The 25,334-nt window shown below is 43.4% G+C and overlaps 2 protein-coding genes across 7 annotated transcripts in view; one reads left to right on the forward strand and one right to left on the reverse strand.

Moving 5' to 3' along the window:
* Window positions 1-21,675, forward strand: part of MCM10 (minichromosome maintenance 10 replication initiation factor) — a 118,704-nt gene extending 97,029 nt beyond the window's left edge. The window contains exon 21 of the mRNA XM_079912546.1: window positions 21,136-21,675. The gene's annotated coding sequence lies outside the window, so the exon portion shown is untranslated. The remainder of the gene's footprint in view (window positions 1-21,135) is intronic.
* SEPHS1 (selenophosphate synthetase 1) overlaps window positions 8,287-25,334 on the reverse strand; it is a 30,986-nt gene continuing 13,938 nt past the window's right edge. For all 6 annotated transcript variants that reach the window (XM_079912551.1, XM_079912547.1, XM_079912549.1 and 3 more), the window contains 4 exons: window positions 23,752-23,842; window positions 21,693-21,792; window positions 11,745-11,957; window positions 8,287-10,163 (listed from right to left, as the gene is read on the reverse strand). In XM_079912551.1, the coding sequence (XP_079768677.1) occupies window positions 9,949-10,163; window positions 11,745-11,957; window positions 21,693-21,792; window positions 23,752-23,842 (619 nt within the window). In that variant the 3' untranslated portion in view covers window positions 8,287-9,948. The remainder of the gene's footprint in view (window positions 10,164-11,744; window positions 11,958-21,692; window positions 21,793-23,751; window positions 23,843-25,334) is intronic.

Below are 25,334 nucleotides of genomic sequence, written 5' to 3' on the forward strand. Positions count from 1 at the left end.
AATAGTTTTTCCCAATGTGTAAGATGTTTAAGGAAATGATTTTTTAGATAATAGCCATATATTTGAGCAGCTAAGAGAAATTAGGGGAATTCCCTGGTGGCGCAGTGGTTAAGAATCCGCCTGCCAATGCAGGGGACACGGGTTCGAGCCCTGGCCTAGGAAGATTGCACATGCTGCGGAGCAACTAAGCCCGTGTGCTACAACTACTGAAGGCTGCATGCCTAGAGCCCGTGCTCCGCAACAAGAAAAGCCACGGCAATGAGAAGCCCACGCAAGGGAGAGCAGCCCCCACTCGCCACAACTAGAGAAAGCCTGCGCACAGCAACAAAGACCCAACACAGCCAAAAATAAATAAATAAAATGAATAAATTTATAAAAAAAAAATTAGGACCTAGGAAAACCTTGGATTAAATTGTTCAAGTGTTGTGCACACTAAGAAAATTTCATTATATGAATGAGAAAATGTAATCAATTCCAGATTGAAAAATGCCATTTCCTTTTGAGAAAAACAGATATGACTATAGGCCACGTTATTTGGTAGCGAGTTTTTTTTTTTATTTTATTTTATTGGAGTATAGTTGATTTGCAATGTTATGTTAGTTTCAGGTGTACAACAAAGTGATTCAGTTATATATATACATATATTCATTCTTTTTCAGATTCTTTTCTCATATAGGTTATCACAGAATAATGAGTAGAGTTCCTTGTGCTATACAGTAGGCCCTTGTTGGTTATCTATCTTATATACAGTAGTGTATATATGTTAATCCCAAGTTCCTGATTTATCCCTCCCCCTTGGTAACCAGAAGCTTGTTTTCGATATCTGTAAGTCTGTTTCTGTTTTGAAAATAAGTTCATTTGTATCATTTTTTAAAATTAGATTCCCCATGTGAGTGATATCATATGATATTTGTCTTTCTCTGTCTTACTTCCCTTAGTATGATGATCTCTAATTCTCCATCCGTGCTGCTGCAAATGGCATTATTTAGTTCTTTTTTAGGGCTGAGTAAGTGAGCTTTAAAGTGCACTTAAGGAGTTCCCTGGTGGCCTAGGATTCCGGCCTTTCACTGCTGCGGCCGGGGTTCAATCCCTGGTCGGGGAATCCGCAAGCCAAAAAAAAGCACACCAGAAGCCAGCACACTTGCCATCTACCTGCAGCTCTGCTGTTGAAGGACCGTTCAGTGCTCCCAGCAAAAGCCAGCCCTCCCCTTGTGCATCCCTCGTCTTGATGTTTCTCCTCCTCTCCTTCTCCATCTTGTTGGGTCCTTCCCCCATCAGCATACAACATCCTTTTTTCCCCCCTATTTTATAAAAGCTCCCGTTGGCCTCACCTCTCCTTCCAGCTGTCACTCACACTTCTCTATCTTTTTGCAGCAAAGCTTGAGAAAATTGTATAAATTCACCGTCTTCAATTTTTCTCATCTCATTTTCTTTGGAAGCCAGTCAATCTTTCAGCCTCATCATTTCACTGACACTGCTCTTGTCAGGTTCACCAGTAATCGCGAGCTCGTTGAGCATCCAATGGTCAATTCTCCTTTCGAAACTTACCGGACGCCTGAGCAGCTTCGGACCCAGTGAAACACTGAAGGGGCCACTTCCTGCTCTTTCTCAGCCTCCTCTGCTGGTTCTTCCTCATTCCCTGGGCTCCCCATTCAGTCCTTTTGTTGCAGGAAGGGGGACCCCTTCCAGGGCCCGAGAGTGGGCTTTTGTCTAACACTCGGAAATGAACTGCCCGAGGAGACACACGTGCTGACAAAGCAAGAGACCTTGCTGGGAAGGGGCGCCCGGGCGGAGAGCAGGAGGGTGAGGGAACCCAGGAGCACTGCTCTGCCACGTGGCTCGCAGTCTCGGATTTTATGGTGATGGGGTTAGTTTCCCAGTTGTCTCTGGCCAATCATCTTGCTTAACCCGTCGTCTGCCTCAGGGCCCTTCTGGTGGCTTGCGCAGCTCTTAGCCAAGATTCTAGCGCGAGGGTTTGTGGGAGGTTAGCGGGACATATTGTCTCCCCCCTCCTCCTTTTTCCCCACCCGAATGCTTCTGGGTTAGTTTTATAAGACATACTATGGGCTGGGGTCTCCTCCCTCCTTGTGGCGCCTCTCGAATGCTTCTGGGTTAGTTTTACAAGACATAGTATGGGCTGGGGTCTCCTCCCGCCTTGTGGCCCCTCCCGAATGCTTCTGGGTTAGTTTTACAAGACATACTATGGGCTGGGGTCTCCTCCCTCCTTGTGGCCCCTCCCGAATGCTTCTGGGTTAGTTTTACAAGACATACTATGGGCTGGGGCCTCCTCCCTCCTTGTGGCCCCTCCCGAATGCTTCTGGGTTAGTTTTACAAGACATACCATGGGCTGGGGTCTCCTCCCTCCTTGTGGCCCCTTCCGAATTCTCCCGGTTAGTTTTCAGCGGCAGCACCATGTTCTTTATCGGGACCTCGTGATGTGAGACAGCTCAGGCCAGCGGTTATCATCGTGCCTGGCCCAGGTGGGTGGTTTCGGTCAATGGTTGCTTAACACTTTGACATCTGTCTTCTATAAACTCTAGTTCCCTCGGTAATCTCCGGCCTCATGATGTTAAGTTCCTTCTGTAAACTGGTGATCCCTAAATTTATATCTCTGGCCTGGACTCTCCAATAAATTCCAAACCCTGTGTATCCAACTGCCTACTTCACGTCGTCACTAGAGTTTCGAACAGACATCTCAGAACAGAATTTCTGACCTTCCCTCACAGCGGAGGCCCCTCCAGAAGATCTGTCCATGTCTTAACCCCTGGAAAGGGTCATTGTGACCTTGTTTGGAAAAAGGGTCTTTGCAGATGTCGACTGAAACGAAAATACATAGGAGAATTATGTTTTATTCGGCGGACTTGCTGGCCATAAGCCCAGGAGAGAGAGAGCCTCTCAGAGAGGTCTGAGCGACTGTAAAGGAGGAGGGGCCAGGATATAGAGAAGTTTTTGCCAAAAGAAAACCAAAACCAAACCAAAACCAAACCCAGGTAGTTGGAACGTCAAAAGACTACCATTAGTTACAGAAAAACGAGCTGGCCCAAGTTCATGAATTTAGCACTTTTCTTTTGTATGGGAAGATGCAAGAGTCTGGGCTCCTTGAAATCATTCCTCTGATGTGCACCCTAACTATCTAGGGCTGGTATCCCGTGTTTTCTCCACCCTGAGTCCCCTCAGGGCGCACAGTCTGGGGCGGCTGCAGTGACTGCTGGAGGATGGCCACAACATCCTTTGTTTCCTGATATGGAAGGTGACGTTTTTTTGTCCACACAGATGTGATTAAGGATGTAGCCGTGAGCTTATCCTGGGTGAGCCCTAAACCCAAGGAAGAATCTCTCCAGGTGACTTTGACATATCACTACCCTCACTCCCATCCCATTGAGAACCACTGATTTCTGGCGTTTTTGTGGTGAAGGTAGGGTAGGGAGGAAGGAAACAAGAAAAAAAAAATCGCACACGCACACACACACAGCACTCATTTCCATTCCTTTAGCTCTGACTTATAATTTCTGCATCTGTCCCATAAAGATCATGGTCTTCTCTTATGAAAATAATTTAAGTAAAACAGCATAAAGATATTTCTAAGGGCACAAATATAATTAAGCTGTGTGTTGAAGTTATAATACAAACCTCCTATAAATCATTTCCAGACAAAGAGATGCAAGTTTATTTTCTCCAAGCCCATTTCTGGTGTCAGCCATAATTAAAACAAGTCTGAAGAGTTGAGAAAACGTGTGGTGCAGAGAGGTTTTTAATCTTTCAGGAGGAACTAGAAACTAAAGGCTATATATGTACAAATTCAGCAGAAAAGGAAGGATAAAATTATCACTTTATGGAATTGTTAGGATTGAAAAATGTCAAGAGGACTAGGGTAAATTGTCCAACATGAAATGAAGATAAATCAACCAACACAACTTCACACACTTCTTGGGTACCGAATTTGTGCAGGGCTGTCTGCAAAGTACAGGGGGAAATAGAGAGGGATGCGGGTCAGCATTCACGTTAGCAGAGGGTTCACAGTCTAGTTAAAGAGGAAGACAGTAAGCACCTGGCAAGGGCTTCAGGATCTGTACAAGGCGTTTCTCCACGGGGAGTACATGCAGCCAGAGGGGACAGGGGACAGGGAGAGAAGCTGGTACCAGAGACCCTGGGAGCTGGTGGGTCAGAGGGAAACACTATAAACCAGGGGAGGGAAAGATCCTTAGAAGATGTGTCAAGTCCAGAATTTCTCTGCCGTTTTACAATTCAAGTATTTGGGGATTGGCTGTTTCTCTAAAATACCACTTATAACCTGCTGGTTTATCCTTGCACGTCAGAAGAGCAGACTATGCCACAGGGTACCTGTGGGCCCAGGCTTGCCAGGTGCCCAGGGCTCAGCAGTGAGTGATGAAGAAATCTTCCTCCCAGCCGGCCCTACTTGGCAGGGCCGCGTAAGCAATGCTTGTTAATTGATTTTCAGTGAGTGCCCTACGTACGAACCTTCAAGTGTCGAACTTTCCCAGATGAGAACGTGCGTTTTCATGTCCAGTCACGTGAGTTAGTTCACGTGTCCGGCATACACTGTCATGTGAGCGCATCCTCTACAAGTGGTTGCGCTTTTGTGTACTTTACAGTACTGCATAGAGTACAGTAGTACAGTATCTTTATTTCAAGCTAGATCTGCGAGAGGACAACCTCATTGAACTTGCTGTGCAACACGAGCTTACTAATGAAGATCTGATGGAATCTGCCTCCAGAGAAAGGACGAAGAGAGACGAGAGGAAGAAGTAAACTGAAAAACTGAAGAGATTCACGACGCAGGAGACGGCAAGGGGATTTTCTGTATTTGAGGAGGCACTGTGAGTTTCTGAGGCACGGGACCTGAACGTAGACTGGTAGACGAAGGTTGCAGCAGCCATTCAGAATGCAATCCAGTGCTACCGTGTCATCTCTGATGAGAAAAAAAGAGCTACTACCCAGACATCCCTGGATCGTTTTTCAAGAGGGTAGGTAGACTTGAATTCAGCAAGGAACCAGAACCTGTGCCATCCACGTCAGGCGTGCGTGAAGTTGCAGCTGGCCCTCTGTCTCCTATCGCTGACGATCCTTCAGCTCTACCATCGCCCACCTCCTCTCCCTCCTCCAGTCAGTAACTCTTCTTGCCAGTTCACTCGATGCCAGCCCCTGGATGCCAGCTGTTGTACTGTACTACTGGGCTTTTCAAGGTACTGTACTGTAAGATTAAAAATATTTTCTTTCTTTCTTTTTTTTTTTTTTTGCGGTACGCGGGCCTATCACTGTTGTGGGCTCTCCCGTTGCGGAGCACAGTCTCCGGACGCGCAGGCTCAGCAGCCATGGCCCACGGGCCCAACCGCTCCGCGGCATGTGGGATCCTCCCGGACCGGGGCACGAACCCGTGTCCCCTGCATCGGCAGACGGACTCTCAACCACTGCGCTACCTGGGAAGCCTGTTTGTTTTTTTATGTATTATTTGTATGAGACTATTCTAAACCTATTACAGTACAGTACTATATAGCTGATTGTGTTAGTTGGGTACCGAGGCTAACTTTGTCGGACTTATGCACAAATTGGACTTACGAATGTGCTCCTGGAACGGAACTTAAGTACTGTGTTTGAGCCAACACTTGTCGCCTCGAACAGGAGTGAACATTTAGGTTTGCAGCATTTCAAGGATTAGTGTTCAACAAAACTGAAGGTGAGTGAACTGGAGACAATTAGAAACATCTTCAATATTTCTGTTTCAATGCCTGAGTATCCTACAGCCATACAAGTGGATACTACATGAGGGTTGAAGTGATCGGGGATAGTTCTGGCATTAAACATGATAAGAAATTAGGTCCAGGGTATATTAAGTGAAAAGAAACATGTTGCACAACAATATATCTACTATATGCCAATTTTTAAAAATCTCCATTACCCGTTTGGCATTTCTCTTAGTTTTGTTCACCTCCATTATTTCAGACTCTGGAAATTCTCTTTCATTCTTCCCTTAAAATATAAAAACTGCCATGAAAACACTATGGCCGGAGGCAAGGCAGTCTGCCCAGCCGAGGACAGTGGTGTGACGTCCTTCACCTGCCACTTAGTGTCACCGTGTCTGCAGTCTACCTATGTGAGTGGCTTGGTCACCACCAAGCCAGCCTGTGTATGTATATATGTACGAATGTGTGCCTGCTTGTGTTATACATGGAGAGGAAGCGAGTGTGGTAAAATGTCAACAACTTCACATTTCTAGGAGAGTCCATTCTGTTTCTTCAACTCTTCCATGTTTAATTTTTTTCAAAATAAAAAGCTGGGGAAAAGAAATAAATGTTCCCTGGACTTGAAGCACCACCCCAAAACTTCTTAATGTAGGTAGACTTACTAGACCTATTTCCCTGGCATAAGGTGGCCATGGCCTTTTATAACTTATTATTTTTAATTTTTTTACTTTTTTTTTTTTTTGGCCGTGCTGCATGGCTTGAGGGATCTTAGTTCCCTGACCAGGGATCAAGCCCGTGTCCCCTGCAGTGGAAGCGTGGAGTCTTAGCCACTGGACCGCCAGAGAAGTCCCCCCGGCAATTCTTGAACGTGTCTAGACACCTGTGAACTCCCCATCTCACTGATGGTTTCACTGGATGAAGGCCAGACGATCCACCGACTCCCAGTCTTTCAAGACACGGAGACTAAACCAGAGGCAAAATGACATTCTGATGCTCCACTTTTAAGACTAGGGCTTTGGGGGTTTTCCTGGTGGGCCCTGGCATGTTTAATAATTGCGTGGTTCACTGTGGATCTTTAATGAGAAAAGGTACAAATTACCGTTCAAAGTAAATTATATTGTCTACACAGCCATTCCCTAATAGAGGGAAAGGGTGAGTTGGTGTGGAAATGAGCAGCTCAGGGAGATATATACACACTTACACACACACACACGTGCACACACGACAGTTAAGTATCTGAAGCATCAATATCTATGCTTGCTTTATTACTTCTAAAAATTAAGAATAGTCTAGTATAGCTATTCTGCTCTTTCTTTACAGAATAACACTGTAAAATTTAGAATTCAGATGAACTCTTTCAAGGGTAATGCTGAATTCAGGCTGGAAACTGCTGGCTTATACGTCTACAATCAGAATGATTTTGAAACACTCTCATTTATAAGGCATGCAGAATTTGGAAACTACAATATACGAAGGCATGCAGAATTTGGAAACTGCATAAGGCATGCAGAATTTGGAAACTGCAATTTACTAAGGCATGCAGAATTTGGAAGGCATGCAGAATTTGGAAACTACAATATACTAAGTTATTTAAAAATACTGAGCCCCAAAGTACATATTGCTTAACACAGTATTTGTTTCTTTTCCTGGACTGAATCACAATAAATCCTTCAACACAGCCTGTGCAATTAACAGACCCAGCTTTGATACTCACTGGCAAATGACTCATCTCCTGAAAGAATTACTGAGCTCCCCAGGGTCCAGGCTCTGTAGGCTGTCCTCACCAATGCTGTGCATTCTAACAAACTGTATCTTTGGATGCCAAAACATCATAGGGTTGAAAGGCAGTAAATCTCTATACCAAGATGAACATGCCTCAGTGTGGAGTTTTAAAGTGCTACCAGAAAGTCAAATAATTGCCTATTTATTAACTGTTCACCGAATTTTAAAATAGTCACCATAGATTTTGCCAAGAACTCAAATATTCAGTGACAATCACTTGATTCTTCAAAGAACGTGCAAGATAACTTGGGGGGTTTTCTTTGTTTTGTTGGACCCAGATGTCAATAAACAGACTGGTCAAGACTTGAAAATTCCCGGAAAAGCTTGTGGTAAAAAGCAAGGTCTCTCCCTCCCTCGGTGCCTCTGCAACGAGTGTGCCTAGCCACGCAGGGCTCTCACTTAAGCAGGCTTCCCTAGTCTCCCCGCCCCCCCCAAATTCTGATGCTGTTGGCCTGCGGTGGGCCCAACAGTTTGACTGGGACAAGCATCCCCAGGTGATTCTGATGCAGGTGTGACGTGGACTCGCTCTCTAAGAAACACCCCTTTAAAGCCCCGTTCTTCCAACTCGAGTACACGGACTTCTAAGTACCCAGCATTTTCTTTATAAACATGAATCTTCACGAAGATGACTTCCTCAAGTGCATCATTCAACTGGCTCACTTCCTCTCAGCAGACCTGCCACCAAGGAAACCATCAGCATTCAAGACATGATCAACATTGAAAGGAGTTCAGATTTAGCCGCCACGCCTGTATTTAAAGAAAGAAAGAAAAAAAGCTCAACAGTATGTTTCTCTTACTCAGGTTTCCAACACATTTTATTTTGCAGACCACCTGCTTGTAGCTTTTGAGGACCAACATGGGTTTCAATTCCTATAAAACGTCCAATTAATTTCAGTTCTGCGGCAGCCCCTCGGTCCCGCGCACCGAACTTATGGCTTGAGTTCCAGTAACACGTGCGAAGAGGCTGCGCTTTGGCCCCTGAAGAAGGACGCGTCCAGGGTGGAGCCTCTTCCAGGGCTTCGCCTCCCAGGTGGTGGTTTCCTTTGGCAAGAAGTCTGGCTGTTCTCTCGGCTTCGGCGCCTGCAGGCAGGAAGTGCTCAGAAGCTTCCAGCGCAGACGCGTGAGGCATCAGTGCACTTGTGCTTGAGGACAGGAGCCCCCTCCGACTCATTCCGTAGGGGAAAGTATACGGAAGCCTCTGTTTTTAAGTTAACACCGATAAACACCTTTTTAGATTGCCTATTTGTTCTAGAACTACAAAATTTACCTCAAGAAAATATAGGTCCCGTGAAAGACTTAAAAGTTTTATAAAACTAAAATCTAGTTTTCCCCCAATAAACTGTATTTTAGCCAAAACCCTCCCGATGCTTCTAAAATAATACTAAAAGGGGCATCTGATTATACAAGAGCAATAACAAAAATTAAATATTTATTTGAATAACAAGTTGGAAGTCCGAGCTGCACAGCTGGCGATACGCGTTTCCACACAGATCACAGGAAGCGTGCACGGAAAAGTACTGGCGCAAAGGACAAAATAATGCTAAGGATCAGGCTAAATAGCTGCTGATTTTAAGAAATCAAAAGGCCTGAAATCACCATACAAAATATAAAATGTATTAAACACTACTATCCACAGAACAGTCTTTATTTTTGATTATATTTAAAAATTATTTGTGTAGCTAATTATATGTTGACTTGTAAATGAGTATTATACACGAACCCCCTTTCGGAGGGCAATTCCTTGCTGCGCTATCGAACATCTAATTACATTGCAGAAAGTGTCCTTTTTTGCTATCGATAAAGAAAACAGTTAATATTACTGTAAGTATTAGGAAGGCTACAAATAAAAGAAGTAACATTTCTTTTTTGTCTTCAAAGTGCTTCCCATGCAGAGTTAAGCACTTGCCTGGTTTAACTGAATGCACTCTTGGGTCAAAGAGATGCTATGGAATTAGAAGACTCAAAGGACTCATGCAACCCTCTCGCTACTGGGATACCATTTTGTCACTCACTCACCAATTCTGTCTTTCCAGAATACCATTCCAGACACTTCAAAAAGGGTCAGACCGATAATGATAAATAGACACAAAATGAAAAGACACAAACTGCTATTTGACACTACAATGGGTAATGTCTGTGCTACGTGAAAGCACCTTTAAAAAGAGCCTACTCGGCAAGAGATAAGTGTCTAAAGATTCAAAATGAATCAACAGTATTGGATAACAATATAATTCTCAACTCAGAAGCTGCCTCAAGATTAGGTGCATCTTCAGTTAATGTAACGGGAAAAAAAGGCAATGGATTTTATTTGATTAATTGCATCCACTCACAAATCGACCTAAGGTCACCAGATGTGTAGACACAATGAGATTTTTTTCATTGTTGTTTATAGTCTTTAATTGAAACGATGATAAAGGAAATAGAGCTATTTAAAAACAAAACCACACAGCTGCCTCGGCCTAGATTAAGAGGTGGCACCAGGTGTGGGGTTCACATTCTGGGTGGCCACCTGTGGCGCGACCTCGATGATCCGGGGTTTGTCGATGATCCTGGCCGTGCGGTTACCCTTCTCCACGATCCCAATAATCCACGCTTGGTGGCCTTCCCCGTATTTGGGGGACTTTATCTCTGCGCAGAACCGAGCTGCCTGCTCACGCGGTAAACAGATTAGAAGGCCTCCTGGCAAAGGGGAAAAGAAGAGAAAAGGATGACCGTTAACTGTGATGCTATGTCTGCAGTTTCCCTGCCACCATCCCTCTAGAAAATGTCTGCACTGAGCTACATTCTACGAAGAAGCCGGCTGCACTGCCTTCACCTCTTCCACACTGCAGAGTCATTACGCAGCTCCTTGGTCAGCTCCTACTGTATTTCAGAACACACACGACAGAACTTAAATCATGAAAACGCCCCACCTGAGGATCGTCTGACGCTGTGGAGGTAGCAGTGAGGTGTCTGAGGTTCAGTGATATACGTGGAGGCTATCTTTTCCAGGCTGCGCTGAAAGGATTATTTAAAAACAAAAGAGAACTCCTTTTCTATTTGATTCTCTACATGGAGTCCTCATTTTACAAAAAAAAGGCTTTTGGTATATATATACTTTTTAAATTTAAAAATTAAGGTCAGGAAGAAAGTGTGCGTGCCCCAAAGTATGTGGGTTCTGTCACTGGTTCTGTCATTATCTTCAAAATGGAAAAAATATAAGATACATGAAAAGAAATCTTCATTGGTACTGGAGTAGCTAGGCTAGAATATTTCATACATTTGTAAGTAGAAGAAACACAAATCAGGCAAAAGTATATACTACACTTTTACAAAAAAGGAGAAACTTCTCATATTTGAATAGAGACAGGTTGCATTAGTTGGGAATATTCGTTAGTTTGTTCCAACTGATTCCATGCCCTCCAGGCGGCAGGAGCTGTTCTACCAGCAGTTCAGTTGCCCTCCTGGAGCTTACTTCTAGGAAATGGATTTCGTATCTATTTCGAGGCCAGGAAGTGGCAGGATCCTCTCCACTGCCATGAGAGGCCCACCAGAGACCCCAGGCCCCCCTAAAGGGCTGGTGCGTGGTTGGGGCTTTGTGGTCTTGGCCTCTGGGGGTCAGAACTTCTCACGACCAGGCCCACCCCAGACTGACTTAATTAGGTTTCCTAGGGGTCCAGTCTAGGCATGGGTATTTTTCTTAATGCCCAGGTGATTCAACTGTTTTACCAGGGTAGGGAAACTACTGAGTTATAGAAAAAATAAAATAAGAAGTAAAAGAAACTAGGGGGAGAAAAGAGGGTTGGGGTGGGGTGGGGGACTGAAAAGATGAAACAGAGATCCAGGTAAAAAGAAGAGAAAAAAACGGGACAAAAAAAAAAAAGGTACTTTGGAGACATAGTATACTATTTCATCTCAAAACAGCAATTTTAGACTTATTTTTGCAAGGAAAAAATACAGCCTCTTCAATGTAACCTATGGATACATGGGTTATTTAAAATGCTGAGCTGTCAATGGAAACTGAATGACCTATTTTCCCCATATCCGCCCCTCCTTCCCTCCCATTCCATCACCAAACACACAAACACTGGACTGAAAATGACACTGCGCATCACAGGCAGGACGGCAGGAGACGCTGCAGGGGGCTGAGAACCCTTGCAGCCAAAACCTCATGTGGGGTTGGGGGGTGGGTGTCCAGCTCCTGAAGCTGGCTTCCTCCTCCTCGGGGACATCCCACTGACCTCCCTGCTGAACCCTCAACCCGGCCTGCGGCCCTGGTACCTGATGTCTCTGGGCAGGTCCCGTGCATGAGGCCAAACATGTTCCCGCAGGCCTTGCTCACGGCTGCCATCTTGGCCAGGACTGGGAGGTTGTGAATCACAAAGGACACCTCATTCCTCTGCTGCTTGGCCAGGTTCTGTGCGTGGCCCAGGATCCCAAAGCCCGTGATGTCGGTGGCCGCGTGGGCGTTGAACGTGTGCATGAGTCCCGCCGCTGCCAGAGGACAGAGGAGCCTTGATCATCTGGTGTCGTGAATGGAGACCCCAAGGAAACACCCTTCCTCAACTCAAAATCTTACATATGCTTTGATCTCAAAACTCCTAATTGGTTGGCAACACCATACGATGGAAGTGGAATCAACAAAACCTGGAGTGAAGTTCTGAAAGCTGGTTTCCTAGTTCAGTTTGAACCGCTCAGAACAGCAGCTTCAACCAACAGTAAATTCCCAGTAAACTAAAATATCTGTAGAGAGGAAATGCTGTCTCAACAAAAGTAAACCTGTCTAAACTCTCCTAAAATCAAAGAACAAGATCTTTTAAGACTGTCTGACCTAAATTCAAGGTACCTTCCTGATGTCTAAAAGGTTAATCTCTTTTATTTTTTAGTTAAAAACAATAAAACACTTTATCTTTTGGAGTAGTCTTAGGGTTAGAGAAAATTGAGCAGAAGTGCAGGAAGTTGCCGTACGGTGCCCCCCAACCCCATTTCTCCTGCATTGACACCCAGCGTCAGTGTGGTGCTGTGATGAATCAGTATTGATACGTCATTACTAACTCCAGTTCAGTTTACACTGGGGTTCACTTGATGTTGTACAGTCTACGGGTGTCGGCAAATGTATGATCACGTGTATCCATCATTAGAGTATCATACAGAGTACTTTCACTTCCCTAGAAATTCCGTGTTCCACCTTTTCACCCATTCCTCCAACCCCTGGAAACCACGGATCTTTTTACTGTCTCCATAGTTTTGCCTTTTCCAGAACGTCAGAGAGTTGGAATCACTATATTTGGTCTTTTCGGATTGATTTCTTTCACTTTAGTAACGTGTACTTTAGGTTTCTCCGTATCTTCTCATGGCTTGATAGCTCACTTCTTTTTAGCACTGAACAACACCACCGTCTGGATGGACCCGTTTATTTATCTGTTCACCACCTACTGAAGGACTTGTTGGTTGCTTCCAAGTTTTGGCAATTATAAATAAAACTGCAACAGACATCCATGTGCAGGTTTTTGGGTGGACAGAAGTGTTCAGTTCATTTGGGTAAACACCAAGGAGCACAACTGCTGGATCTTACTAGTAGATTTAGTTTTGTAAGAAACTGCCAACCTCTCTTCAAAGGTGGCTGTACCATTCTGCATCCCCGCCAGCAATCAATGAGTTGTTATTGTTCCACATACTCACCAGCATTTGGTGCTCTGGATTTTAGCCATTCTAGTAGACGTGGGGTAGTACCTTGTTTTAATTTGTAATTCCCTAGTGACGTATGATGTGGAGCATCTTTTCATATGATTATTTGCCATCTGTGTACCTTCTCTGGTGAGGTGTCTGTTCAGATGTTTGGCCCGTTTTTGATTGGATTTTCTTACTGTTGGGTCTTGAGAGTTCGTTGTATATTCTGGATTATCAGTCCTTCATCAGACGTGTTTTGTGAAGATTTAGATTTTCTCCTAGTCTGTGGCTTGTCTTTTCATCCTCTCTCTCTTTCCCCGAGTTTTTTTATATTAATCAAGTCCAACTTGTCAATTTTTTCTTTTAAGGACAGTGCTTCTGGTGTTATCTCAGTAGTCATCACCAAATTCAAGGTCACCTAAATTTTCTTCTAAGTTATCTTCTAGGAGTTTAACAGTCTTGCATTTTACATTTAGGTCTACAATCCATTTTGAGTTAATTTTTATGAACGGTTTAAGACCTGTGTCTAGATTCGTTTTTTCCTGTGGATGTGGTTTTTCCAGCACCATCTGTTGAAAAGATTATCCTTTCTCCATTAAATTACCTTTGCTCCTTTGTCAAAGAGCAGTTCAACTATACTTATGCGGGCCTACTTCTGGGCTCTCTATCCTGTCCCATTGATCTATCTGTCTCTTTTTTCACTAACGCCATACTGTCTTGATGTCTGCAGCTTTATATGAAGTCTTGAAGTTGGGAAGTGTCAGTCCTCCAACCTGCTCTTCTTCAACACGGTGTTGGCTGTTCTGGGTCCGCTGCTTCTCCATATAAACTTCAGAATGAGTTTGCTGATACTCACAAAATAACTTGCTAGAATTGTAGTTGGGATTGCATTACTCCTGTATTTCATTTTTGGGGGGAAAGTAACGGAAAGGCTGATTTTGGAATGAAATATGCCCTGCGTTTACAGAAGTACTCTGGGGTGAATGCCTTTTTGGGGTCCATTTCCTCTCTTTAGACCAAGATCTCTTTTACTTGGGTGCAATCTCAACGACACATGCAGAGAGGAGAATCGACCCTTCTAGTCCATGCTGCTAGATAAGCAACTAGGACGGCCCATCCTATTAACACACCCGCACCTGGTGCAGTGGGGCAGCCGATGACATTTAACAAAGCCAAGACCTGCACTTCAGCTCTTCCCAAGCTTTGAGGACCATAGTAGATAAGAGGACCCACTGAAACCTACAGTCAATAAGAGGGATTCAATTTTTGAGGTACTGATTACCACTTCTTCCCTGTATGGGGAATTACTGTTGCTAATTTTTACTACGGAAATTTCAACGAAACACAAAGTAGAGAGAGTAGCAGCCCACAACGAACTCCCACGTACCCAACAATGCCCAGCTTCAACCATCACCACCTTTCTTCTGGGGCCTCATCTACTCCTGCCCACTTGCTGGGGGATGTGGAGGGTCCGGGGCGTGGGCAACTTTAAAGCCAACCCCAATCATATCACTTCGCCTATAAATACAATATTTCCGTGTGTGCCTCTAAAAGATAAAAAAACTTTTAACAGCCACAGTATCATTATCACACCAACAAAATTAATACTACATTTGATTGTTCTCTCTTAAACTTCTTAACAGTTTCCCCTCCTTTCCCCCCCACGTCATTTACTCGTGGAAACTGAGCCATTGTTTTCTGTAGCATCTCCTGCATTATAGATGTGGTGATCTCCCCCGATGCTGACATGTTCTACCATCTTCCTGACTTCCTGTACTGGTGTTCAGGACCAAGGCTCCAAGAGACTCAGGTTCATTTTTTGCTGGCAAGAATACTTCATGGGGGTGGGGAATATCTCAACGAGAACCTTTCACCAAAAGGTTTTAGCAGCCACTGATGTTTGCTGTTGAGGTTCATTAAATCAAGGGATCAGCAAAAATGGCAACTTTGTTAATTCCATCATTTTTCCTGTGTTTATTAGATGTGACCTCTATAAAGAATTTTTTAGAAAATATGGTTTCCCTGAAATACACTCCATATAAAACAGGTAAAATAAGGGGTTGATTCCTTTTATTTCAGAACAAGTTGGTGCCCTAGCAACTTCCAAAGGTGACCAGAAAAGTTTTAATTATCATTTGTTTAGATACTTGATACGGTCACTCTTGTCTTTGATACTCAAACTGCACCCCCCTCTCCACTGTGACGGGTGGGAGCCCCTTCAAGCTGTCGGGAAGTGACACGACCCCACTAGTCGCTGACAGTGCCGCCACTTTCAGGCACAGGAAGTCCAGGCTTAGCTTCTGTACTTCCTGTCCCCAAAGTGGAATCTGTCATTTCCCCAGGGAGTCCTGGCCCTTTTTAGTGGAGAACATTAACTTTCCCAACAGAATCTGGGCACTAGGACTTCAGGCCTGCAGGTTATCACCACTTCTAGGCCTTTTCAGTAGGCACGGAAATGAACATTTTTATAGAAAAAAAAAATCCTGAGTTCACACTGGTATTTCCGAATGAAAGATTACAGATTTCACTTAGCTTCTTTGATCTTACTACTTCTCTCTTATTCTTAAAATCTTTGTTCCTAACTACATTAACTTATTCGCTTTATCTTACTATGCCAACATTCTCACAAACACAAACCCACGGATGACAATGAAATATTTTTGTGGATTTTTGTTCTGAGGATGTGCCCTGAAACTACCAGGCTCAAAGTGATTTGAAAGAATTCTTCATGTGATTTTGCCACTAACTTAGAAATATGTTGAACGACCTTAAAAAAATTTGGTTCGTTGGCAGTCTGTATATCTTCTTTGGAGAAATGTCTATTTAGGTCTTCTGCCCATTTTTGGATTGGGTTGTTTGTTATTATTGAGCTGCATGAGCTGCTTATAAATTTTGGAGATTAATCCTTTGTCAGTTGCTTCATTTGCAAATATTTTCTCCCATTCTGAGGGTTGTCTTTTGGTCTTGTTTATGGTTTCCTTTGCTGTGCAAAAGCTTTGGAGTTTCATTAGGTCCCATTTGTTTATTTTTGTTTTTATTTCCATTTCTCTAGGAGGTGGGTCAAAGAACCCTGAGAAAACCATAATTCACAAAGAGTCATGTACCAAAATGTTCATTGCAGTTCTATTTACAATAGCCCGGAGATGGAAACAACCTAAGTGTCCATCTGATAAAGAAGATGTGGCACATATATACAATGGAATATTACTCAGCCATAAAAAGAAACGAAACTGAGCTATTTGTAATGAGGTGGATGGACCTAGAGTCTGTCATACAGAGTGAAGTAAGTCAGAAAGACAAAGACAAATACCGTATGCTAACACATATATATGGAATTTAAGGGGAAAAAAAAATGTCATGAAGAACCTAAGACAGGAATAAAGACACAGACCTACTAGAGAATGGACTTGGGGATATGGGGAGGGGGAAAGGTAAGCTGTGACAAAGTGAGAGAGTGGCACGGACATATATACACTACCAAACGTAAAATAGATAGCTAGTGGGAAGCAGCCGCATAGTACAGGGAGATCAGCTCGGTGCTTTGTGACCACCTAGGGGGTGGGATAGGGAGGGTGAGATGGAAGGAGACGCAAGAGGGAAGATATATGGGAACATATGTATATGTATAACTGATTCACTTTGTTATAAAGCAGAAACTAACACACCATTGTAAAGCAATTATACTCCAGTAAAGATGTAAGAAAAAAAAATTTGGTTCGGATTCGTAAAATATGCTATTTTAACTTTTAAGTATAGAAAACTATACAAAACATGTATTTCCAAGTCAAACTTACAAAACAAAGCATGTTCAGAGAGGGTCTGCTTCCTCCCTATTCCCTCTTATATGTAACCATTTTTATTAATGATTTATTTTTTCCATTGTTTCTTTTTGAAAGTATAAAATACATATTATTAATTCATATTCATTTATGAACATACAAATTAATTCACTTATGAACATAATTCATATTCATTTATGAACATGCTTTTTTCATCTGGCCATATCCTAGAGATAGCTCCCTAGTAATAAAGCTTTCTTGTTCCTTTTAATGGCTGTATAGTATTCCTCTATGCACAGAGATGAGATAATCCAATCAGTCACCTAGTGATGGACATTTGGACTGTTTCCTTCTTTTGCAGTTATAAACAGTGCTTCAATGAATAGCCTTGTACACATGTCATTTCATACTTTGGCCACTGTAGCTCTGGGACAGACGCACAGAAGTGGGACTTCCGGGTCAAAATAAACATACACAGGATTTTGCTAGATATGACCAAACACTCCTGCACAGTGTTCTGCCATACTGTATCCCTACCAGTAATGTCTACAACTTGAGGACGGGGAAGCTTAAATGCTCAAATTATAAACAAACTAATAACCCACATGGGTAAAAATAAATCCATTACAAATTACTTTCTTATTGTTAAACTACTTAATTTGAAGGACCAAAGAAAGGAAAAAGACTCCTTAGACTTTTTTTTTTTTTGCGCGCGGTACGCGGGCCTCTCACTGTTGTGGCCTCTCCCGTTGCGGAGCACAGGCTCCGGACGCGCAGGCTCAGCGGCCATGGCTCACGGGCCCAGCCGCTCCGCGGCATGCGGGATCTTCCCGGACCGGGCCACGAACCCGTGTCCCCTGCATCGGCAGGCAGACTCTCAACCACTGCGCCACCAGGGAAGCCCTCCTTAGACATTTTGAACGGCACAGGAAGAGAAGTACGAATGAAAAGCCTTGGTTGTAAGTGATGAGAACATCTGAGAACACAGAATTAAATAATTACAATTCAACTTAATGTTGAATATTGCCAAAGAAATACTCCTGGAATGCAGGAAAAAAAAATTATAAAAAAATTTGATCTCAAAATAAATTGTTCAAAAGTAGGCAAAAAGTAATTTAGTTATGGTATATCACTCTGGTAGAACATCTGGCCATTAAACATTATGTGTACTAGGATTATATAATATGGAAAAAAGAATTTAGTGATATTAAATGAATAAAAGCAAATTCCAAATATAAGTAAAATGTACGCTAACCATTAGTTTACAACGTCAACAATAAGACAACAGTAAACCACCAACCAACCAAAGGAAAAAATCCTGGGAAAATACATAAACATATTAACAGAAGCTGTTTTTGGCTGGTGGGATTATGAACAATGTTTTTTCTCTCCTTTTTTTCATTTTCTGAAAGCTTTTCTATAGTTAACATGATTTTTTTTTAACAGTAGAAAAACTATAGAAAATAAACAGGAAGAGAAAACATATTAAAGAATCTTTAAAATGTAGCATACTCTCAAAAACTGTGGTATACCACCACTCTGGGAATCATTTAGGACCTTCTAGAAAAGCTGAGGCAGTACTGCCCTCTTTCCTACACATGTGCACCAGAAGTTCTCAGCAGCAGTCAGTCATGGAGTGGAAGATTATACAGTGGTGAAAACAATGAAATCCAGCTACACACACCAGGGATTGACACTCAGGAACATTGAACAGTGTACAAAACAGCAAAAAGGAAATAAAATGACACAGGGATGATTTAGTAAAGCAAAAAATGCAAAACTAACTTATTGCTCAAGGGGACAAGGCTATGTGGCAAAAACAGTTTAAAACACATGAGAATAAACATTAGATTCAGAACAGCGTCGCCCCTTTCCCCGAGCTGGGTGTGGGAGGGGCCCCTTGGGGCTTGTAAGGCCAGGTTCTCTTTCTCACATGAGATGGTAGACACATGGGTACTGTGCTGCTGTTCCTTAAGCCCTGCACATATTTTATAAAATAACTTTTGTATCAACTTAGTATCTAATAAAAATTTTTAATAAAGAAGGTGGGAAAGGCAGATGTTGGAAAAAAATCTCTTTTCACATTTTTTTTTTTTATTTTTTAAAATTAATTAATTAACTTATTTATTTTTGGTCGCGTTGGGTCTTTGTTGCGGTGCGAGGGCTTCTCATTGCAGTGGCTTCTCTTGTTGTGGAGCACAGGCTGTAGGTGTGCAGGCTTCAGTAGTTGTGGCTTGTGGGCTCTAGAGTTCAGGCTCAGTAGTTGTGGCGCACGGGCTTAGTTGCTCTGCGGCATGTGGGACCTTCCCGGACCAGGGCTCAAACCCATGTCCCCTGCACTGGCAGGTGGGTTCTTAACCACTGCAACACCAGGGAAGCCCTCTTTTCACACTCTAAAGTGACTTTAAAATCAGAGTTTCGGAGAAGATCTTTTGAGATCCCCTGTTCAACAGTCAAATTTCTTCTTCTTTTTAAATAATTGAAGACTTCATGGCTTAAGTATTGCATATATTGGGTTCAGAGTCATTTGGGGTAAGTTGTAGATGGGAGGGATGAGATTTCTGACTGCTGGCTCAGCGAACCCTGAGTAACTAAATAAACAGGGACTTTTTTTAGGATAAGATTTTTGAACTTCATCTAGAACTTCATCTTCAAGTATCTTCAAAGTTCCAAAATAGGATTCCACACAACCCAAACCCAGGTCCTTAAATACAACATGCAATTAATGATGAGGAAGAAAACTGATATTTCCAGAATAAAACTGTACCAATTTCTATCACAGGCTTATGTAGATAGAACAAGTGGGAGAAACAGTGGCCTTTATAAAGTTGGACAGATTTGGGTTTGAGAATAGACCTGCGTGTATTCCTTACATGTATTTCTTTTCAGACAAAGGAGGAAAAACAGGATCCAATTCACAGGATTGTTCAAAAGATGTCCATGAAGTACCAAAAAGAAGGGCTAGCACAGAGTTCACTCATTCCATCCAGATTTAATGACCCCTGTGGTGTGTCCTTCACTCTTCTAAGTGCTGTGGACACTGCAGTGAACAAAAGAGAGCTCCCTGCCCTCCTGGAGCTCACATTCTAAATGCTGGTTTGCTTCCAAATCCTCTGTACAGAGCGACCCACACAGATGCTTTTCCAGAAAGGGTTCCTCTGGCTGGTCAGAGGTTAGGACTTCAAAGTCACCCAACAAGGGCGTCCTTTTTTTTTTTTTTTTTTTTTTTTTGCGGTACACGGGCCTCTCACTGCTGTGGTCTCTCCCGTTGCGGAGCACAGGTTCCGGACGCGCAGGCTTAGCGGCCATGGCTCACGGGCCCAGCCGCTCCGTGGCATGTGGGATCTTCCCGGACCGGGGCACGAACCCGTGTCCCCTGCATCGGCAGGCGGACTCCCAACCACTGCGCCACCAGGGAAGCCCGGGCTTCCTTCTTAATTATAAAATATACCTGCTGCTTTCTATACAGGTATAGAAAGCTAATAAAAATCAACTGTAAGATGCTTAACCTGCATCAAGTGAGTCCCTTGGCAGCCTTGCTGCTTCCCAGAAGATGACTTCTGGCTCTTTCCTGAACTTTCCTGTTCTACTTTAAACTACTTTTAAGATTCTTAGCATAGTACAAAGTACTCGTTCAATTACTGTGCACAAAGGCTGTGGAGAGGGCCTTGATTTCTTACTAAATCATTAAGAAAAGGATAGAATATAACACTTAAAGGCATTATAAGCAGTCGTTTCAAAGCATTAAAAGCGTATCTGGCTTCAAATCCTAGGTCCCCATCGATTAGCTGTGACCTTGAGCAAGTTACTTAACCTCCCTGTGAAATGAGAATAATAGTAGCTACCTTGATAAGGTTGTCAGAAGAATTAAATGAGAAAATATGTCAGGTTCCTGGTACATAATAACTACCAAATCAATGGTAACCACTATTATTATTATTACTTTCTAATCAGTATTAAGAAGCTAGAACTAGAAATGAAATGTCAAAAAATTATGGCATGAGTGTCATTACTCATTTATATACACAAATCTGGGAATTAAAAATATGACAATGTTAACGCTTTAAATTAATAAGTCAGTCAAGTATTTCTGAAAACATGCTATATAAATTTCTCTTCTGTTTGTATTGGGGTGCAGAGGAATTCAATGCTGCCCATAATCACAGGAATGTAGAATTTGAAGCAACAGAGAGAAAATGTGACCTTAGCTCTCCATTTCACAGATTCATAAAGTGAACTGATGACTTCATCCATACTTCTCTGCTTCTCCCCGGTGCCTGGCACTGTCCCCACGGTAAGCGATTCTAAGCCAGAGGGGACACAGATGCTGGCACAGGCGCAGTGCCCTGGAGAACTCCAGACGCACACCTCAGAGAGGAGTGGCGGGGGACAAACGCTCACGGCCTCACCACCTGACCTAGCGCAACGTTCAGGCCAGTGGCCAGCCGTTTACTTCCTCTAAGGTGAGTCACATTTACCCCACGCTTCTGTCAAGAACACACGACATAGCTGGAGTCCCACCGGTGCTCCAGGCACCGACAGAGGGGGCTCTGCAGTCACTGGCCCAACCTGGCCCATGGCCAGTTCCTCCAGCTAAGAATGTATTCTGGTTTTTTGTTTTCTGGTTTTTTTTTTAAAAGAAACGTGTTAAAAGAGTCATGGGGGGAAAAGAAAATCAATGCAACTGAGACTGTCTGTGGCCCACAGAGCCCTAAGTGTCTCCCGTCCCAGCCCTGCTCAGAAAGCTGGCCAACCCCTGCGTGGCGAGCCCTGGCCGCACCTGTCCTGTTGAGCCTGGCCATGTTCATCATCGCCTCCTGGTACGCCAGCTCCACATCCTCCTGGGTGACCACCAGCTTGATTTTATTCCATTTCTCAGGCTAATGATAGGAACACAGGTGAGGGAGCAAAGAGAGAAAAGCGTGATCAGTCTTTGCTTCTAACCACTGAAAGAGTATTTTTTCCTTAGCCATCTTCTGGGGCGTTCTGCTTCCCTAATTCTGCACACAATATTAAGGTTTCTAACTCTTCCCCCCGTGACTACTGCTTTAAGTGGCCGTTAGATATATCATCTGGCACCTTCTCTGTCCTCAGCCGCACCTCTGTAGTCAAACACTGCAGCGTACTGGAAACTTGAAACCAGCAAGACAGTTCTGAATGTCCTTGGGTTCTCTTCTCCATCTCCCCTAGTAAGCGGATGGCTTTCATTTTTCGTGTAATTTATACTCTTACTGACTTTCCCTGAATTCTGGGATCAAGTCCTCTTGAGGGACAAATGAATGGGAAACAACTTGAACTGTATCAGCTATGAGGACGGCATGGGTGACCACAAAGCACATCCTCTGAAAGACTGCCGTCTTCCCCCTTCCTCCTCAGTCTGAGTTTTAAAGGATCTGGCATCGCGATGCTGAGTTCATGACACACAGTCATCATGGTCCATTTTAATAGCCAGCATTCGTGCGTTTGTTCCTTTCTTGGTAATACCCAACATCTACTGCCCAACAAGTAACTTAAGTCTATGTCTGCGTCCTTCCCTTATCCCCCTGCCCCCATCCCTCCCCCAGAGGTAACAATGATTCTGAATTTTACACTTGTCATTTCCCTGCGTTTCAAAAAATAGTATCCTCGTACGTATAGATGCCCAAACAATACTCTTGGGTTGCTTCCGACCTTTATGAAAGGGTATTGTGCTGTTACTTTGCCTTTGAAACTTGCTTTTTTCAATTCTGAGCATCTTTAAGAAACTGGTTAAAAAAAAGCAAAGGCAGTGTCAAGCTGGGGGTGGGACAAACAGAAGGATCCCAGAGCCCCTCCTCCTGGACCCCCTCTGCCTCACCTGGGCAGTCGTATTGGAAAGCACCTCTGGATTACTGGCCTGTAAAAGCCCTATGGTCTGACTCATAGGTGATCACACCTGATGGGAAATCTCCCCATCCTCACTGGATGAGAAGGGAAAAATAACTAAAGAATGCGGCCTCCTTAAGAGATTTTCTCTGCTCTGTTTGTCAATCTAAGATATACCTGGTTGACGAATAACATAAAATTGTTCATTTTCAATTGTTTCTCAGGACTGATGGTTTCAGATGACAGTTGTAGAAATTAAAAGCATTGAGATATGTGAGAATATACCACAATCATATTAATTTTTGAGTTGTTATGGCAATGAAAAGTCTTAAATGAAGAACAACTGATCATAGCTCACTTGAAAAGTGACTCAGGATAAATATCTTCATATTCTAGATGCTTTCTCCACGACATAATTATTTATCAAAATGTTCTGAGTTACTAATTAGCTTAAAAAGACAAAACAAGCAACCAGAAATGACCAAAAAACTCATGACTAAAATAATTTAAACTGTCAATAAGCCTGGCCTTAAACCTCAAATATCAAACCTTGCACATATTCTCCTCTGTATTATTATTATTTTGGCTCCGTTGCGCGGCTCACGGGATCTTAGTTCCCAACCAGGGATTGAACCTGGGCCCTCGGCAGTGAAAGTGCGGAGTCCTAACCACTGGACCGCCAGGGAACTGCCTCCTCTGTATTATTTTTTAGTGATGTTTAAGTATGGAAGACATACCCATCTCAGCACCAAATGAACAGATAAACTGCACCACTCACTGTCCCCCAAATTCTCCTTATGGATTATCTCTGAACCCCGAGCAGGGGATTACCTACTTCAAGCATTCAATACATGAAAACTGGATCTAATCAAAGAATAGGGACAATTCCCAGGATTTCTGAAGGCCTAGATGGACAGCACACTCCCTGGTACTAAAACTAGAAGAGCTTATTTTAGAAACCACACTGCTGACACCGGAAGGTGAAGGTCACTCACAATGTCCAGCCACTGGTGCACGGCCACAGCCACCTGCGTCCCCAAGGGCTTGGTCAACACGAGCACATCGCCTGGCACTGCGTTATCTGGCCTGAAGAAGAGAGCACAGGCAGGTCCTTGTCAAATCAACCGAGGAGATAAGTTCATCATTGTCGGTTAAACAGGAGAAAGAAAAGGCCGGTAAAACCACTTGTGTGTTTGCAAACACTCACTTATATTTAAGCCAACTAATGCCATGTATTAGAGCTCTGCCGTTTACTACTAGGATGACTGACGAACAAAACATTAAATGAAAAGTGAGGAGGCCGCGGACTTCGACAACACTTAGGCCAGTGACTTATCAGTTTCCCAAAACGAATCGCTTAGTCTTCAAAGGCCTCATCAGGCCCTGATTCAGCCATGCTCTTGTGTACTTTTCTTTTTCTTTTTTTTTTTTTTTGCGGTACGCGGGCCTCTCACTGTTGTGGCCTCTCCCGTTGCGGAGCACAGGCTCCAGACGCGCAGGCTCAGCGGCCATGGCTCACGGGCGCAGCCGCTCTGCGGCATGTGGGATCTTCCCGGACCGGGGCACGAACCCGCGTCCCCTGCATCGGCAGGCGGACTCTCAACCACTGCCCCACCAAGGAAGGCGGACTCTCAACCACTGCGCCACCAAGGAAGCCCTCTTGTGTACTTTTCAACACAGACCCACCAGGGTTCTGAGGCAACAAGACTTCTGGAACAAAAACGGTTGTTTTTTTTCTTTCTTTTCTTCCTTCCTCCCTCCCCTTCCTTCCTTCCTTTCTCTCTCTCTCTCTCCTCTCTTTCTTTCCCTCTCTCTCTCTTTCTTTTTTTTAACAGTCACTTATATGATAGAGATGCAGGTGGGATTTCTCAGGATGTGGCATTTGGCTAGAATCCGTGGGTCTAATGTTTTGGTGATTTCAGCATCAATGTTTCAAACTCAGAGTTATGACCAATAAGTTTCCTACTTGGTACACAGGGTCCCTGGTTGGTCCCTGTCTTAAAGACAGAAGGCAAATACTAAAAAAACGCAGCCCTAAAAGCAGAAAGACTGTCCCCCCTCAGACAAAACTCCCATCTCACTTGTATCCTCACGACCAGGACATGGGTCTAGCATTCATGTCTTTCTTGTCCAAGTTCAAGGAGCTGTCCACACAGCCATCCCGTCCCCTGACAGCGAACAACTCAAATACTCATACAAGTCGATTAAAAAGCCAGGGGCACAGACTTAAAAATCAACAACTAGCTCCTCGACTCATCCTGTAATATCTATATCCATTGTTAGCTTTGAAAAATATTAATTCTGGGAGAATTAATTACCAGAAACTCATTTTCCAAAAACGGGACCTTAAGACATAAATGCCTTTCAATTCTGACTCAACTGCACCTGAGAGCTGATGTGCTCTTGTGCGTCACTGGTTATGTGCAACCTACAAATCTGTATCAGCAAGTGAAGTATGATAAAATTGCTGCGTTATTTTTAAGTTTGTGGGCAGTCTTTTACAAAACATAATCATCTGCACAGGTGCATTCTTATTTTACAAAGTAAGCATACACGTTGTTGACAAAAAATTCATTGA

The sequence above is a fragment of the Stenella coeruleoalba genome, assembly GCF_951394435.1.
Source record: "Stenella coeruleoalba genome assembly, chromosome: 2".
Taxonomy (NCBI): domain Eukaryota; kingdom Metazoa; phylum Chordata; class Mammalia; order Artiodactyla; family Delphinidae; genus Stenella; species Stenella coeruleoalba.